At 42.9% G+C, this 16,959-nt stretch overlaps 1 protein-coding gene across 15 annotated transcripts in view; it reads left to right on the forward strand.

The window, feature by feature from the left end:
* Nucleotides 1–16,959, forward strand: part of TACC2 (transforming acidic coiled-coil containing protein 2) — a 162,246-nt gene that overhangs the window by 50,832 nt on the left and 94,455 nt on the right. For 12 of the 15 annotated variants that reach the window (XM_077930309.1, XM_077930301.1, XM_077930304.1 and 9 more), the window contains one exon: nucleotides 10,136–10,261. The exons of the other annotated variants lie outside the window; for them this stretch is intronic. In XM_077930309.1, coding sequence (XP_077786435.1) covers nucleotides 10,136–10,261 — 126 coding nt within the window. The remainder of the gene's footprint in view (nucleotides 1–10,135; nucleotides 10,262–16,959) is intronic. 15 annotated transcript variants of the gene reach the window in all.

Below are 16,959 nucleotides of genomic sequence, written 5' to 3' on the forward strand. Positions count from 1 at the left end.
GTTGAACCTGGGATTTCTACATGCAAAGTATGAGTTCTAGCAGTGAGCTGTGGCTCTTCCTTGGTCAACTTTGAATTCCTACAGAATGAAGCTCCCACCCTGCCCCAGAAAGCTTAACATATCAGTACAGACACCATAACATGCTGTAAAGTAGAAATCAAGTGCAGAGTGCCCCTTATACCCAAAGATCAAGAATCACAGCATAAAGGCACATTGGGATATGGAAGCTTAAAAGTCCTTCAATACACAAGGGTGTTTTATAGAGGAAAATGCCTAGTGAAGAGGAGTCATCATCGCAGACTATAATACAAACAATGCAATGCATTGACAATTCAGATCTTTTCTTTTTGACAGAGCTATTATCTTCCTCAAGGGACTGGAAACACTGTTAGCTAACTTCGCTTTCTATGTAGCTAACCATTAAGAGCTACTTTTCTCTCATGCCAACAAAGTGTTCTCTGTAATCCAGCAGATCACTCACTTATCGGTTAAGCCTTTTGCCAAAGTAAGTTGCTTCTGTAAAGTGTATCCTCTTATTTTTCTGTCTTTCAGGTGCCGGCTAACTAGTATATTAAGATTGCATGTGTTATCTAGGCCTAACACTTGAAAAGAAAAGTTTTGCTACACTATTAAACATCTGTTCGTGCCTTCATCTACCATACCCGATGGTGCTTCTGCCTGCTGTATGGTAGGGCTAGTTCTAGAAGGTGTTTTAGTACAGATGACTCTTTTTTGTCACAGGACATCTGACTGTATAGCAATCAAGTACAAAACACAGTCAGGTTGTTTCCTCCAGAGCAGAGGTGAACTGTGGCTTTCCATAGGTTTTTGGGGACAGGCCAGCAACACATGCAGGGACCCAAGTTCCCCATCCCTGCTCTAACATATCAAAAGAAACCTGGCATAAAACAAAAGTATTCACTTTGCTCTTCTTTCCAGCTCCTAGTGCTTATTGATCTTAGAGGAAGTGAGGGAATCATAGTTTCCACCAGCAGCAGTAACAGCTTTGCTTTGTTAGGAGTTCTGTTTCTTGTCATACCAGAGCCAGTGTTGATTTTTTTAAGAGCTAGAGACAAGGCAACATATAGCAAAAGAAAGGTGATCCATCCAATCTTTTCTTTTTGATTTTCTGGATTGGGGATGGGGATTGCTCCAGAATACCCTAGGAATACAAGACCAAGCTCTCATATCCACCCTAGACAGAGCATTTGTACTATTTTACTCTCTCTTTGACTGTTTCAATTCCACTATGTTTGTGTAAACTCTATAAGAAGAAAGGGGTACATCCTCAGGAACTGCCCTCATTTTATTCTCACAATGGTTTTGAGAGGCAAGTTTGAATGAATGAAGATGTCTGGCCCAAGGTCTTCTAGCGAGTTTTAGGCCTGAATGAGGATTTGAACCCAGGCCTCTACAATGGAAGTCTAACTCTCTGCCCGCTCTACCCCACAAGTTTGCTTTCCCTAATGATAGTGACATACGTACATACAAACCAAAGTGTGTGCGTGTTTGTCTGTATGTGTCCTGTTGAAGTATACAAATCAACTTCTGCTACACTTAGTCTGAACTACTATTAGTCAACCTATATTATTTGTATTAGTTATTAAATCTGTATACCGCCCTTCATCTGAAGATCACAGAGCGGTTCACAACATAAAAATACCAAACAAGAACAGAAAATGCGTAATCAAACAAAACAAAACCAAAAACCTCCCTCCCACAAACACATTTGAAAGGACATCCAATGTTAATTAGCCTAAGGCCTGGTTGAAGTGAAATGTTTTCACCTAGCACCTAAATATATGCAACAAACCCTGGCCCATCCCCATCCTCATATGTCCACAGGTACTTTTTCCCCAGTAGTAGTGAATGGAAAGATGTCATATTTTAAGTGTCACTGCTTCCCAACCCTTCTGAATTCCAGGGGAGCAGCTGTGTTAGGCCTCAATCCTTAGCAGGCCCCCTTACTTCAGAGTAAGCCTCCCTGAAGTCCGTGGGGCTTCCTTTGGAGTACAGATGCACAGAGTTAAGGCTATTATTAATAACCCAAACCTACCCTAAAATCCTTGCGGAGCAGGAAAGAGGACCGAATTCATATGCTGGCGAGGCGCAGCGCCCACTTGTGCAACTAGCAAAAAGGCCCTTTCCCAGCGTGTGGCAGGTCAGGAGTTTTGCAGGGCGAGGAGGCAGCCAGACTGGGAAACTCGCCGCCACCAACCGGGGACTCCATTGTCAGCCGCAATCAAGGGACGCTGCTCCTTCCCCTCCCTCCCCTCCCGCGTCTCTCTCAGCTCCTCACCACCAGCTGTTAACCAGAGCAGTTCTAATCATAACTGCGGGGGCGGGCGCAAATGGTGGTGTTTCCCCTCTCCTCCTCCAAAGAGAACGCCTAAGAGGTCAACTCCCCCGCCCGCCCCGGGTTGGAATGGCGTCATTTGGTATAATCTGTCGAGGGAGCAACTCTCGTCTGTACGTGGGGAAAGTGCTTCTCCGCCGCCGCCGAAAATTCAAAACAGCGATCTGCTCGTCATGACTCAATAAGTCCTGGAAAGCAACTCCTGTAGGCGCTGGAGAGAGGGAGAGAGGAGGGGCGGGGTGGAGAAAGAGGGAGAAACCCACGTGTTTGCTTTTCCCTGGCACATCCACACGCTGCTTTTGCGAGGAGGAGGGGGGAGCCAGTGTGAACTCCAAACTCTTAGGGATCCAGCAGCACTTGGATCTCCTTCGGGATCTTTCCGAACAGTTCAGGAAGACGCACTGACTGGGGCGCGCGGGCGTCAAAGGCGTGCCGACATTCCAGGGACAGCCTCGGATGCCTTCGGACCACCGCCTGTTCGCTGGAGATACTCCCTTCTCCTTTGGGAGAATCGGGGGAGGAGCTTCTTAAACTGGGCTCCTCCAGTGGGTTTTTGTTTTTTTTTAATAGCCACTGGCCTTTTGTGTGGTTCAATTTCCCAGCAGCTTTCCGTTCAGAGGGGGATCTGCAGCTCGGAACGCAGGAGTTTGGAGATACTTTGCTAGGCTGACTCCCTCGTGTGTGAGATCAGCGTTCAGTTCTGCTGGATTCCACTTCAGAGCGTGCCTTGTTTCTGACTGGAAAGCTGGGATGTTTTATAATGACTAAGAAGCGAACGCTTTCTGACATGGAATTAGCTCTGCAGTAGATGGTGAGAAGTTCTGGAGTTTTGTTTTTGTCTTAAAGCTGGTGACGAGTCCAATAGATGCCGCCCGCCCCAATAGCTCTGGTAAGTGGTGTAATTGTTTGGCTTTACAGATCTTGCCAGTAAATGACATTGGGGAAGTGGGAGGTTCTTAGATAACTATATCAAAAAGTGCCCTTCTAAAAAGTAGTTTACTGATAACACGCCCCCCCTCTCCCGCTAATTGTACCAAATAATAACTCTTACAGTTTAGGTGCCTTCTTGAATCGCTCAGACACGCAGCACAAATTAAAGAGGAATACATAATCTTTACATCCTGGCAGTTGAAGACGTTTGTGCACATTGCTGTGAAATGTGCCTGAATTTCTCTGACTCACAGGATATGTTTACCAGTTCCATGGAGACATAGTGGGTTGGTTGGTCCTGTTACGCAGGGAAACTTCTGGCTTCTGATTTTATGAGCTGTAAATTGGAAGCTTAAAAAACCCGGAGTAGTCACAACACAAGGAAGAGCAAGTGCTTTTGTTACTGAACAGACATGCCTGACAATTATCGGGATTGACGTTTATTGTTTTAATAAAAGGGCAGATGGGTTCAGCTTAACTCATTGTGACCCATGCTCATAATTTTCTGGGAGGTTTGGTAGTAATTTGTGGGTCACAATGAAGCTATTATATATATATATACAGTATAGGATCTTATCCAAAGTTGTGATCTATGAACTTAACCCAAAATCCTTGCATTTAAGCTTAATAAAATTCCATATCATTTATGATAAGACTGACAGTCCAGATCCTAAACCCACTATTATTATGTATTAGTTTATAAACTCCTTTTACATGTTTCTCAAGGTGATTTACAAACATACCACAAAAATAGTTTTTGAGACAGTGCAAAACAGCAACAACTGAAGATAGGTGTTCCTTTTGTGTTATTTTAAACCAAAGAAAAATGTTTTCATCCCACAGGGAAAGCACAGTGTGCTTCCTCCAAGGTGCTTCCAATGAGTTCAGTGAGATTTACCTTCTGGTAAGTGTATAGGATTTCTGCCTTGGGTGGCAATCCTATATAGATTTATTTAGGATTATATCCTATTGAACTCACTGGTTCCTTTCGTATCAGTGTACCTTGGATTGGAGCATTACTTGGAATTTTGCCACAATGATGTCAGTGTCGCCTACTTGGAAATAAGTCCTGTATAAACTCAGTAGGATCAGCTTCTGATTAAACTGGCGGTAGAGCTGCTTTCACACAGAGTCTTGTCTTGCACTATCTGTACCGTTTGTGTATGTGGGGAATACAGAAGAGAAAGAAAACATAAATCTTCTTCGTTCTAACTTTTTTTCCCCATTGATGTTAAAGTGGTTTGAGCCTCCTAGGCCTGTTCTGTTGCAAGCACTGGGCTGCACCTGCTCTCTGCTTGTGACACTCATGGGTTTGAATTATGTGGGTGATCAGATTTATATTCAATGTGCATCTAAGTCCAAGGCCAGTTCTAGTATATGTGCATCTTATTTTATCCTTAAAACCAACCCTATGAGGCAAGTTGGTCTCAGAGCAGGTTGTCTGCAGCAGTAGCACCCAGTGCTCTTGGTGAGGCTGAGCGGCGTTTTGAACTTAGTCCCTTATGGTCAAAGTGGGGATTGTAGCTACTGTACTGTACTGGCAGTGATTGATGGTGGATGGTCCTGCCTGCATTATGATTACACTTGATTATGCTTTTTTTGGCTCTTCCTGTTGCTCATAATTATGTCAAATCCTAGCTTGACTTGCGGAATACAGTTTCAGTGCGTTGGCTTGTATTGCTGACTTCCTAACCCGCCCCCATCCATGTTTTGAATCTTACCCAAGAGCAGGGAGAGAGAAAGGAACCAGCTGAAACCTTTTGCTGTCATGGAGAGTCAGGGCTGAATCTTTGCCTGTTATGAAGGCAAAGTATTAAAAGGCAAAGTTGTTCTACCGGAATACATTTGCAACCATTTTTGGACAAATGCAAGCACAAAGCAGAAAGAGAGCTGTGCACATATGGAGCATATGTTTGATTCTTCCCCCTTCCCGTTGTGTTAGGCAGCATTTCTTCATTATGGCTTCCTGATGGCTTCTGTTGGACTACTCTGGGCTAGTTGCAACTTTAGGCTTTGTTGCCTACCCTATAAAAAAATCAACACATTGTTTTTTCACTCAGCAAATGCACAGGCTGACTGGTTTGGATGGACTAAGTTGCAGTGCATATAGGCCATTCCATAAACTGTTCTTCTCTCTTATATTTAGTGAAGACTTGGGAACCCCTTCTCCCTGGTTTTTACTGTAATAACTTGAGATTGAATGATTAAGTTCTTTACAATTTAAGGTGTGTACAAGGAATGTGGGGACCACAAGGGTGGAGTTCTTTACTTCTGACTAATCTCATCACCTGGCAAAAGATCTTCCCTTCTTGCCAAGATTCCATAGGGTTGCTGTAAACTTATATTTTCATCTGCAGATGTCTGATTTTTCTTTTGCCTGCTTCAGTCCTGACTGAATATGTTGTGTTTACTTATAGGGAGAGTGGTGAGCTGTGTTGTTTCATTTAAGAAGTTCTCTAGAGTGACATTCTCTCTCTCTCTCTCCTTTAGAGTCAGGGTTATTAGAAATGCCAATAAAATGTTGGGAAGAGAATATGATTTGGGTGGCTATACATAGTACATCCTCAGGTTTCTAGGCACATCAATAACTTTTGTGTCCTTGAGGGGAAAAGCCCCTTTTGTTCCCTTGGGATGGACAACGCTTTTGATATCACTGTTCAGTCCTCATTTTTCTGCATGGATTCAGACTGGCAGCCCTTTTCTGGCTATGATTGCCACCTGTTTTCCAGCTATGCTCTTTGTCTCTAGCAGTGCTGCTAAGCTTGGGTGCAACTTTACAGCATGTGAAGCTTTTACTGGCAGGGAGATATGATGTAAAAGGGTTTCACTCGTGTCTAGTGTGGATGTCAGGCTGCTGTCTAAACCAACAAAGCTGGTAAAAAGAAAAGAAGCAACCATTTTGATGGCTGTAGAAGTGCTCCACTAGTTACATCATGCTGTTTAAGGGGTCCCTTTGCTTCACCCTTTGGGCAAGTGATCAAACAAACTTCCATTAAGTATAGTTAAAATGCTTCCCATTTTGCCTAAACCCAAGACACCATGCTTTGAAGTTGGGTTAATAACATGGCTTGGTCTGAAGCTGTTTACTGGTTCAGACCAAGTGGGAAACTATTGTTAATGGAATACATCCTGGTTTGTTTTCCAGCTCCTGTGAAGGGGTGAGCAAGAGGCTTGTTTGTAACTTGGTTTATTAACGGAGATATGATCATCTGAACTCTCTCAGTTGGATAACACTGTCATTTCTGAAACAAAATGTCAAATACTTTAAAAAGGCTACATTGCTGAGCTCGGTAGTTTTTTTCTTGAAAGCTTTGGATTTTCAGTAATCTCTTATTTGGTAGTTATCAGAAGCTAGAGCTATCCTGCCTCAGCACATTTCGCTTAAGGCTTTGAGAGCACCTCACATTTATTTTCCCTTACAACATAGGCACTCAAGCTTATTTCAGTAAAAAAAAAGAAGGATCTATTGATTACTTGAAGGGTAGTGATTTCAGGATAGGGAATGGGGAAAATACACTTGTTCTTTGAAATTGTTTCATGAAAAATAGAAAGTCAATATACTCAAAGTGCTCCATTTAAACATATATTTGCCTTCAGTAACTGAAGGCAAGTTATGTTTCACTTATCCTGTTATTTAATCAGCACTTCAATCTTGTGCTTATGATCTAGAGTAGTTTGGTTACATAGAATGACAGAGTTTCTTGAGCATTTGTTTCTTGACTGAAAACTGGTTGGAATAAATATTTTATTTAGATTTAGGAATAAAATAAATATTGAACCTCAAATTAATTCTTTAAACACCATAAAGGCAACTTCTAGGCACAAAAATTATCTTTATGGTGTTTGGGGGATTAATATGAGTCTCAAATAAACAACTGCACCTCCAAATTTAGGAATACCTGCCTTTTGTTATTTATGAGAGTACTACACAGAGTAAAGTGATATCCAGTACAGTCATACACAGAGCAGACTCACTGAAATTCATTGTTTTCAGTGGGTCTACTCTGAGTATGCCTGCCACTGGATAGAACACATGGTCTACCCAAGGGAACTGGCAAATTTAGTAAGGCCACTTCTGCCTTTAAAAGATTCCTAGGAAGTAGCTTGTTAGCAAATAACTTTGCTTACAGTACAGATTTAACCTTCTGATGAGCTTCCATATTTATTATTCTTATTTATTCACTCCCCTCACCTGCTGAACATGTACCATCAAATTGGTTTGTATGTGCAATCTCAGCAGGCATGACCCAGATACCTGCAAACTGGTAAGCAGGGTGTGTGTTGTTGCTGATCAAAGCGTTACTCCGCTGATGAGCTGGTTGCAGGCTGAGCCCGCTGATCTTCTGAATGCATTTACAATGTGTGTGTTGCAGCTGTTGTCAAGCAGCTGGTTGTTAAGCTGTGAAGCATTTCCCCTAAGTAGGCACATGGTCTTGAGCACAATTGGAAGTCGGTTTTTCTTTCCAAGCGTTCCCCACAATTTATATAGTAGATAGGAATGGATGTTCTTATTCACCACTTCTGGGCACTAAGGAAGCTGCCTTATATTGAGCCAGACTATTGGTTTATCCAGTGTCATTTACACTGACTGGCAGCCACAGCAGCTGTCCAGGTTTTAGACAGGGGGCATTCACAGCCTTATCTGAGGATTGAATCTGGAACCTTCTGCATGCCAAGCAGAGACCCTTCTATGCAGTGATGGCCCTTTCCCTCTCCCTCTCCTCAAAAGTTACCTTAGAGATTGCTTTGTTTTGAAAACTCTGTTTGCTCAGTACATTTCACATCTGCGTGAGAGTTCATGGAGCTGTTTGTCAAAGCAGTTTTCAGTTAGGCATATTGTTTCTTTCAATGGAGGGGATCCAAATATTTTAAACAAATGTCAGATCTGATAGATTTCTCAATTACATCCATGTGAGGAAATTTCTGTTAATTTTTGGACTTGAAACACACCAGGGTTTTTGTCACTTTGTTCATGAGTTTTAAGCCAGCTGCTCGGTATTTTCAGTGTCAGGGTTTAGATAAGTTGAGTATCTTCTGTTTTATGTATTAGGAAGTTGCCAGAAGTGACTCCTAAGAAGGTAAAATTCCCAAAGGATGTGAAATTTCATGCATAACATGAAGATTACACATTTTCTTACTCCCAAATGGCTATTACTAGTCCTCAAAGAGAGCTAGTGTGGTGTCAAGAGGGTTGAACCTAAGAGTGGGAAGATGCAGGTTCAAGTCCCTTCCAAGAGATCTGCTCCTTGGGCCAAAATCCACATTCATTGGGGCAATTTCTTTATTAGGCCAACCAAAATATCACACAATATTCTGAAAGCTTTGTAGTTCTTGAAAACTGTTCATTGCGCTAGGTCAGGGGTCTGCAACCCGCGGCTCCGGAGCCGCATGTGGCTCTTTTACACCTTTGCCGCGGCTCCGGGGCAGATACTAGTGAGGGGAGGAGGAGCATTGTGCGCCCCGACACTCCCCACTGTGGCGGGCGCTGTACTGGCTGTGACGTTGCATGAGGATGGTGCATGCGTTAGTCACGCACCGTCCCGACGTCACCTTCCCGCCCGCCCGCTACATTGTAAGGGGCATGTACGCTGGGCACTGCATCGAAAGGCGGCATGTACGCTGGTCACTGTTTTGAAGGGGAGTGAAGAACACACACACACAAAAAGGTAACTTGTTAATTTAACGTTTATTTCTATGAGGAGGAGTAATTCTCAGGGGTCAAACAAAGAAATAATAAAAAAGTGACAAAAAAGTTATTGCGGCTCCCTTTTTTTTTTCCTTCGAAAACGGGTCCAAGTGGCTCTTTTTGTCTTAAAGGTTGCAGACCCCTGCGCTAGGTGGTTAACAGCATGATGAGAGAGCAGGAAGAGGAAGAAAAAGGTTGGCTGATGTTTAAGATATGAAGTTGCACTGAGGCCTGGCTTAGAACAAGAAGTATAACAATGACCAAATCCCCATTTCGAAAATCCAGCTATTTTTATAGGTTTTGTTCCCAGTAGCCCTGAAGGAGCTTATTTGAATGTCTGCTACTACTTCCACATTCCATCTTAAAGCTATGACTGGATGTTGGATGCAGTTTCTGTGGCTTAAATATCAGTCAACATTTCTTCTGCTTCCTCCCTCCTTCCCTGCCTGCCACCATGATTGCTCTGTTTAGCAACTAGCCTGGTGGAATATTCTGAAGACCTTGAAAGCTTTTACAATATTTTGTGATATTTGGGAAACTGGGCCAAAATGGCTGCTTTTACTTTTTGTGTTCCTTGGGCTAGCTGGCCTACCTCAATGTCAGTTGTGAGGATATTAGGAGGTGGGGAATCTGTGTTTTCAAGCTTTACATTTTCCCGTGGTTCCTTTGCTGTTACAGGCTTTCATAGCCTGGCCTTTTTTTATCTGTTTCCCTCTCCCCTCACTTCCATCATACTCTCCTAATTAGAGGATTGAGCAACTCAGCAACAGTTTTTCATTTTCCTGCAGTTAACCAAAGCTCAGGTTGTCGTTCCCTTGACTTAGGAAAGCTCACAGTTATATCTGCAACATCAGAAGACATCAAAACACTAATGTGAAATGATTCTGGTGAGCATGGTCTGTTGTGGACCTGAACGACATCTCTCCAGTGCCTCCCCACTGGTGTGGATTGTCATGCTCAGGACCTGTCTCAACCAGGAGTTTTTAGATGACTTGGAGACTCAAAACTTATAAGAAGTTTGTGAGGGAAGCGAGTAATGGTAGATAAGCCTGGGAAGGTTTCCTATTTTGGAATTGTTGCTAGCTCTAATTGCCCAAAAGGTATAGTTGATAGCGTGGTCAGAAGGGTGGTCTTACTATTTTCCCTTGTCTTACTTCACACAGTTCTTCTGTTCCTGACGATGCCATCAAATTGGTGCCTGATGTGTACTCATCCAAAGAGCCACTAACCACTGTTATCTCAGATGGACACAACACTGTTCTGGAGTCTGCTGAGCTGACTGCAACAAGGTAGGGCGATAAATCACTTGCAGATATATGATTTACCACCAATTGCCATTGGGACAGTTCCAACCGTTCAGTGGTTCCCAGTGTTACAGACAGACATGGCCTTGTCCTATGGGCTACTAAATGGTCGGAAGTGGCTATGTCTAGTCACTATGTGGTAGTCTATTTTTATTTTATTTTTTTGGAGTGGGTTGGAAATAGGGCATATATTGAATGTTCTAATTCAGTTCTGTTTGTTAGTTGGGATCCAGGCACAAAGCAGTCGTGAATGTTAGGCTGTTGTCTCAGGAGGGCACTTCTAGCTAGAGTGGCATTTGCCCTGAATTAGAGTGAACTATCTTGGGGAATGATAGAGTTTGGCAGTAGGTAGGAAGAAGTGCCATTTGTTCATGAGTGGGAAAATGGGTGTGAATTGGCTCAATGCTTAGACCTTTTTAAAATCATACTTGGCAGCAAGTTAAGAGTACATTCAGAACCATAGCTTTTGTTGTGTTCTGCAGATCAGAGGGCTGATTACCCTTTAGAATCATGTTTCTTACAGTTGGATTACTAAACAGCCAGGCTGTGAGAGCCCAGGCTATTGGGTTGTTTGTTTTGGCTATGGCTAGGTTGTCTTGTTCCACCTAATTATTATTTTTTTGAGCCTGCTTATTGTTGACTCACAGCAGAGTTAGCAAACTGAGAAGAAGCCACACTATCCAAAAAGTGTTTATTTCTTTGTGAAGTTTCTGCAAAGCTTGCCTCAGGGCAGGTTCACTTACTCCCATTTTCCAGAAAGCTGCTAAAATAGCGTGTCCTTTACTGAATTAATAAAATTAGGGAATGGTGCATTACCAAGGTACCATCAGCAGCCCAAATACGCTTATTACAACCTTAATTTCTAGACAGTAACCATGTTAATCCCTTGCAGCAAAAATGATTGAAGAGCACCTTGAAGACTAAGAAATGTATTATAGCATAAGCTGATGTGAGCCACAGGCAGTCCATTTGATCAGATGCATAAAGGGTTCTCCTGAGTTGCAGGTGCATAAATAGATGGTGGAGGGGGGTGTTCAGTTGTAAGCAGTAGGATCAGAAACAAACGAAATGCAGAAAACTACAGATAGTGATAATGTCCTTATTAACAGTGCTCATTCACAAAAAACAACAATATTCAGACATTGCAGCAACCTAAAACAACCATTCACCAGCAATAAAAGGCCACACAATAGGGATACAGATACAGGGGCCAGAGCTTGTGATAGACCCAGATGCCAACTCTGTCCCCATATCTAATAATAATAATAATAATAAATTTTATTTATATCCCGCCCTCCCCAGCCGAAGCCAGGCTCAGGGCGGCTAACAACATCTACTCTGGCAGTAGTATGATATGATCCCCCATACCACCATCAGAGGTTCATTAATATGCTTATCTTCTAGTGTGAGATATCTATCTGTCTGTCTGTCTGTCTGTCTGTCTAGATATATAAACAATCATCATCACAGTAACATCACAGCTTTCCTCCATCGCTCTACCATTCCCAGTTTTTCCCAATGTGACCTTAAGGTGACCATCCTTGATCTAAGTAATTTTCACACAGTGAGTCTGCAGTGTTTAAACAGGTAAATTACAATTATCAAGAGTTTCAGTGCTGTCACTTGTGGGTTTATACAGGTACAGTGTGTTTTTATCACACTGCACATGTGAACTGGCCTGTTAAGAAGAGAAGAAGGGTTTGGATTTGATATCCTGCTTTATCACTATCCTAAGGAGTCTCAAAGCGGCTAACATTCTCCTTTCCCTTCCTCCCCCACAACAAACACTCTGTGAGGTGAGTGGGGCTGAGAGACTTCAGAGAAGTGTGACTGGCCCAAGGTCACCCAGCAGCTGCATGTGGAGGAGCGGAGACGCGAACCCGGTTCACCAGATTATGAGTCTACCACTCTTAACCGCTACACCACACTGGCTCTCAGTTAGTTAGTACCAGGATGTCTGTGTTATTTTTGTGAATGGCCAGTTGAGAATGCAGTTATCATCATCTGTAGTTTTCTTTGTTTAATTTCCTTTTTAACATAAATGTTTACAGTTCCTCTGCATATGCACATATGTGTGTGTGCATGTGTGTGTGTGCACAGATGAATGAAGTGGACTGTAGTCCACAAAACTTTATGCTAGAATAATTTTTTTAAGGGTGCCACAAGACTCTTGGTTGTTTTTACACCTATTTCCGCATCCATACCCAAACTGGCCCACTATGTCTCCTCACCCACTCCACACAACACGATTTGCTAAAAACCTTAGCTCATTACAGATTATACAGTATATGAGCATAGTCTCCTTCAAGGGCTCCTTCAAATGGCTAGCAACTGCTACTGTATATGCTTTAAAATAATATTGTTGCATGCATGTTGCTGCAAATCTCTGAGATTTAAAGGTATTTATGTTAAGCAGAACAGCCTTGCTACTGTTTGCTGCAGCAGCCTTGCTAACAAAGAAGCAGCACGGCAGATGTTAGAAAACCCATTTGAAAGTTGCAGAAAACAGGACATCTTTCTAGCAATGCAATCTGCCGAGCCTATCGCTTCTGCAACGTGGTAGCGAGTCTTTGCCTTTGTGCAACTCAAATATACCATCTTCTAGTATACCATCTGCTCATGAGTCTCCAGGGACCATCATCTCCTGGATCATGTTTCAGTGTTGACTTCCAAGCATGTAGGAAAAAGAAGTGCCTTTTCACTGCCAGTGTTAGAGCGCGACTGTTTACAGAGAATCTAGAATAAATGGTCAAGAATTGGCTAATTTCTGTGGCTGTGCAGTTTGTGCCAATGGTTAGTTCTGGCACCTCCTAAGCTTCACCTTTAGATGGAGAAAGGAAGGTGCAGGGATAGGCAACAAGTACAATATTTTTGCATCTACCATAGTCTCAACTTCTGATTTATGGGTCGTGATGCTTTTTGTGTGTCTCAATAAATCTAAGTTGATAAATTCACCTCTCTTTAGACTAGTGCAGGTTTTGAACATGGTGCCCTCTTGTTTGCATCAGTTCCCAGATTTATTTATTTTAGTGCCAGCCACTCTGGTCAGATGCATTATCTCTGTTGCCAGTTGGCAATGATCTATTGTGGTAAAGAAATCCCAAGTGAGTCCTGGAGGAAGAGGGCCAATTTGGGATGGGTCAGTTCCCTACTTATCCTAGTCTGTCAATCACAAATCTGAGCAATACAGTGGCACCTCTGGTTACGTACTTAATTCATTCCGGAGGTCTGTTCTTAACCTGAAACTGTTCTTAACCTGAAGCACCACTTTAGCTAATGGGGCCTCCTGCTGCTGCCACACTGCCAGAGCCCGATTTCTGTTCTCATCCTGAAGCAAAGTTCTTAACCTGAGGTACTATTTCTGGGTTAGCGGAGTCTGTAACCTGAAGCGTATGTAACCCGAGGTACCACTGTACTGGGTTTCCAGAAGGATATTTTTAAAAGCACCCTTACTAGATGGTGGTTTGTAGGCAGTTATGTAAAGCTCTACATGCCCACTGATACACTTCTGCTAGATTCTCGAGCGACAGTTTGGAACATAAAAAGAAATGAAGTGGCTGATGACTCGAAAGCTGTCGTTCTCGTGAAATACTGAGTAACTGTGCAGAAGTACAAACCAATGCTTGACCACAGGATGATTTTCCTACCAGTAAAATTGCCACGTGTGAAGTGATCTTTCACAGCAATTGAAACCACAAGCTGTTTACGAATAACAGAAAATTTGCATTATTTTACTGGAATGCTGTTTTGCCACTACTATGTTGGAAATGTTCTTGTTCCACGCACTGTTTCCTTGGCATTTCTGCCTCCTGCCGGGACGTGTGCTCTTGTGCTTTTTAATTTTTAGCTTTTTAAATCTCAGGCCATCACCTTCAGCAACTTCGAATCTGTAGCTGCCTTAAAGCGAATATCTGAGTCCCCCTTTGCTCAGACGTATTTTACTGTTAGGTTTGATTGCTGGCCCATAAAAGATGACCTCTAATTCTGATAGGTGGTGCGCATGTGTGTAATAATCGGGTCATTTTGTGCTAAATGTATTCCAGATGGCAGTGTGTAATAAGAGCTCAGATTCCAACCCTCCATCTGTCCAGTCAAGATATTATATCTTTGTTTTTGTGTCTCAAGGGCAACTGTCTCAAGCTCCATCCCTCTAACCCCCTAGTGATACCACAATGCTCAGCACAATATGGGGTCTCTGCATGGCAGGCCATGAAAATCTATTTAATCTTCCAGTCTTTGACAGGGAGGGAATGATGTATTCGCCCAAGTGCTCTGATGAAGAGCTTAACATTTCAGCAGAAGTTCTCAAAACTCTCTTTCCCCCGCCCTGAAATAAGTATTTTAAATCTCAAAAGCATATATTTATAAACTAAACTCTGTGCTATGGGAATATTGATTGCTTTTTGGAACAACAACCACCATGCTTGGACACAAGAATAAAAGGCTAAAACTGAGGTGGGTGACTCCCGTCTTCCTTGGCTATGGCGACAGTTCCTCAGAGTGATTGCAAATGGTTGTTTTCTGCACCTCTCATTCCTTCTTTTTCTCACGGTGTTCTGAAGCAACTTGCACATAAATAAACAAAAAATGATATTCTGAATTTTGGTCTGCTAAATTGGCATGAGTGGTGGGTGGGGCCCTTTTTCAACCTGAGGGAAGCATTCCCTCATGGGGCCAAATGTCATTAGTGAGCAGGGTCAGAGGCAAAAGTGAGAGGACCAACATATGTGACCAGGGCCGGATTTAGGTTTGATGAGGCCCTAAGCTACTGAAGGTAATGGGGCCCTTTATATGTCCAGCTGTCCTTTGTCAACAACAGATTGTTGCTGTTTTTTGTGTTGAATATATGCTATACAGTGGTACCTCGGGTTACATATGCTTCAGGTTACATACGCTTCAGGTTACAAACTCCACTAAGCCAGAAATAGTGCTTCAGGTTAAGAACTTTGCTTCAGGATAAGAACAGAAATTGTGCTTCAGCGGCACGGCGGCAGCAGGAGGCCCCATTAGCTAAAGTGGTGCTTCAGGTTAAGAGCAGTTTCAGGTTAAGTACGGACCTCCGGAACGAATTAAGTACTTAACCCAAGGTACCACTGTATGGTAATTTATGGACCTAATAGGTCCATACACAACACAAAACACTGTTGCTGTATGTAGGTTTTATTTGTTTTTTATCTTATATTTTGGAAATGTACATCCAGTTTTTTCCCCTTTAATTTTTTTGGGGGCCCCCAAGAGAGTGGGGCCCTAAGCTATAGTTGTTTAGCTTAGACATAAATCTGGCACTGTATGTGACTCTTACCTTTGTACAGTAGGCTGCATTCCAGCAATGCAAAAGCCAGACATTGGCACACCCATTTCCCCCTTCTCCAATCAGGCAAACAAGAGGCATTATCACAGTTCAGTTACACATTCCAGCCAGGCCAAAAGCACTTGAATAGGTTCAGATCCAGAAACCAGGACAAAGGTCCTGAAGCTCAAAAGAGAGGCTTGGAGGTGCTCCATTTGGCTCCCACTGTCTTGCCCTAGACTAAGTTACAGCATCCTAAGTTAAATATAGACATGGGCATAGTTATTATCCTGGGAGGACATGGAAGTTTGTGTTCTCTTTCTGGGTGGTAAACCTTTATAGGTCCAAACAGATTTAGAGGGTGTACCAATCAACTATTGAAATTAACGGACAGTACACAGTGAATTGAAGCGTGTTTCCCTGGAAATAAACCCCACCTAAACTCCCATGTCCCTTAAAAGTTCAGACCTATATGTTTCTACACAGAAGTAAGTCAGTTCAGTGGGGCTTGCTTCCAGGAAACGGTGTCGAGATTGCAGCAGTAAATTGAGATTTCGCAGTAGAGGCTGATCTCGAAGGTTAAGAGTATTCAGTTGGCAGGTGGGGGGAGGTACGTGAACACCCACATCGTATTCGCTCCCTTAAGTAAAGGAAATTGTAGTAGGTAGTTGTTGCAAAGCTGTGGTATTCTGTAGAGCAGGGGTCAGCAACCTTTTTCAGCCGTGGGCCGGTCCACCGTCCCTCAGACCATGTGGTAGGCCAGACTATATTTTGAAAAAAATATATGAATGAATTCCTATGCCCCACAAATAACCCAGAGATGCATTTTAAATAAAAGCACACATTCTACTCCTGTAAAGACACCAGGTAGGCCCCACAAATAACCCAGAGATGCATTTTAAATAAAAGGACACGTTCTACTCATGTAAAAACACACCGATTCCCGGACCGTCTACGGGCTGGATTGAGAGGGCAATTGGGCTGCATCTGGCCCCCAGGCCTTAGGTTGCCTGCCCCTGCTGTAGAGTATAATGAGGATGTACTCCAGTTCACCTCTGAAGCTGAGGTATCCTTGAAAAGGGACAGTCTTGTATGACTTGGCATTTCTGCAAGTTCAGTATTGATTACACGGTAAGGCAGTGCTAGTGATACTAAATATAAGTATCGCATTGTAGTTTCTAGATAAGAAGGCAGGCCAGCAGCCAGCAAAACTTCACTGTATATGACAGTGTGATCTGGGTGGGTAGTGGGTCCCCTTTTAGCAAAGTCCTACATGAGCAGGGTCCAACATTTCAGGGTGTGTGTGTGTGTCCCATGTTAAGTGTTCCTTCCTATTAAGAAGACCTTTGTGTGAGCCTTCTTAGTCACGCTGCCTTATTATATGTGTGCTTTG

Source organism: Podarcis muralis, chromosome 6 (genome assembly GCF_964188315.1).
Source record: "Podarcis muralis chromosome 6, rPodMur119.hap1.1, whole genome shotgun sequence".
Classification (NCBI taxonomy): Eukaryota; Metazoa; Chordata; class Lepidosauria; order Squamata; family Lacertidae; genus Podarcis; species Podarcis muralis.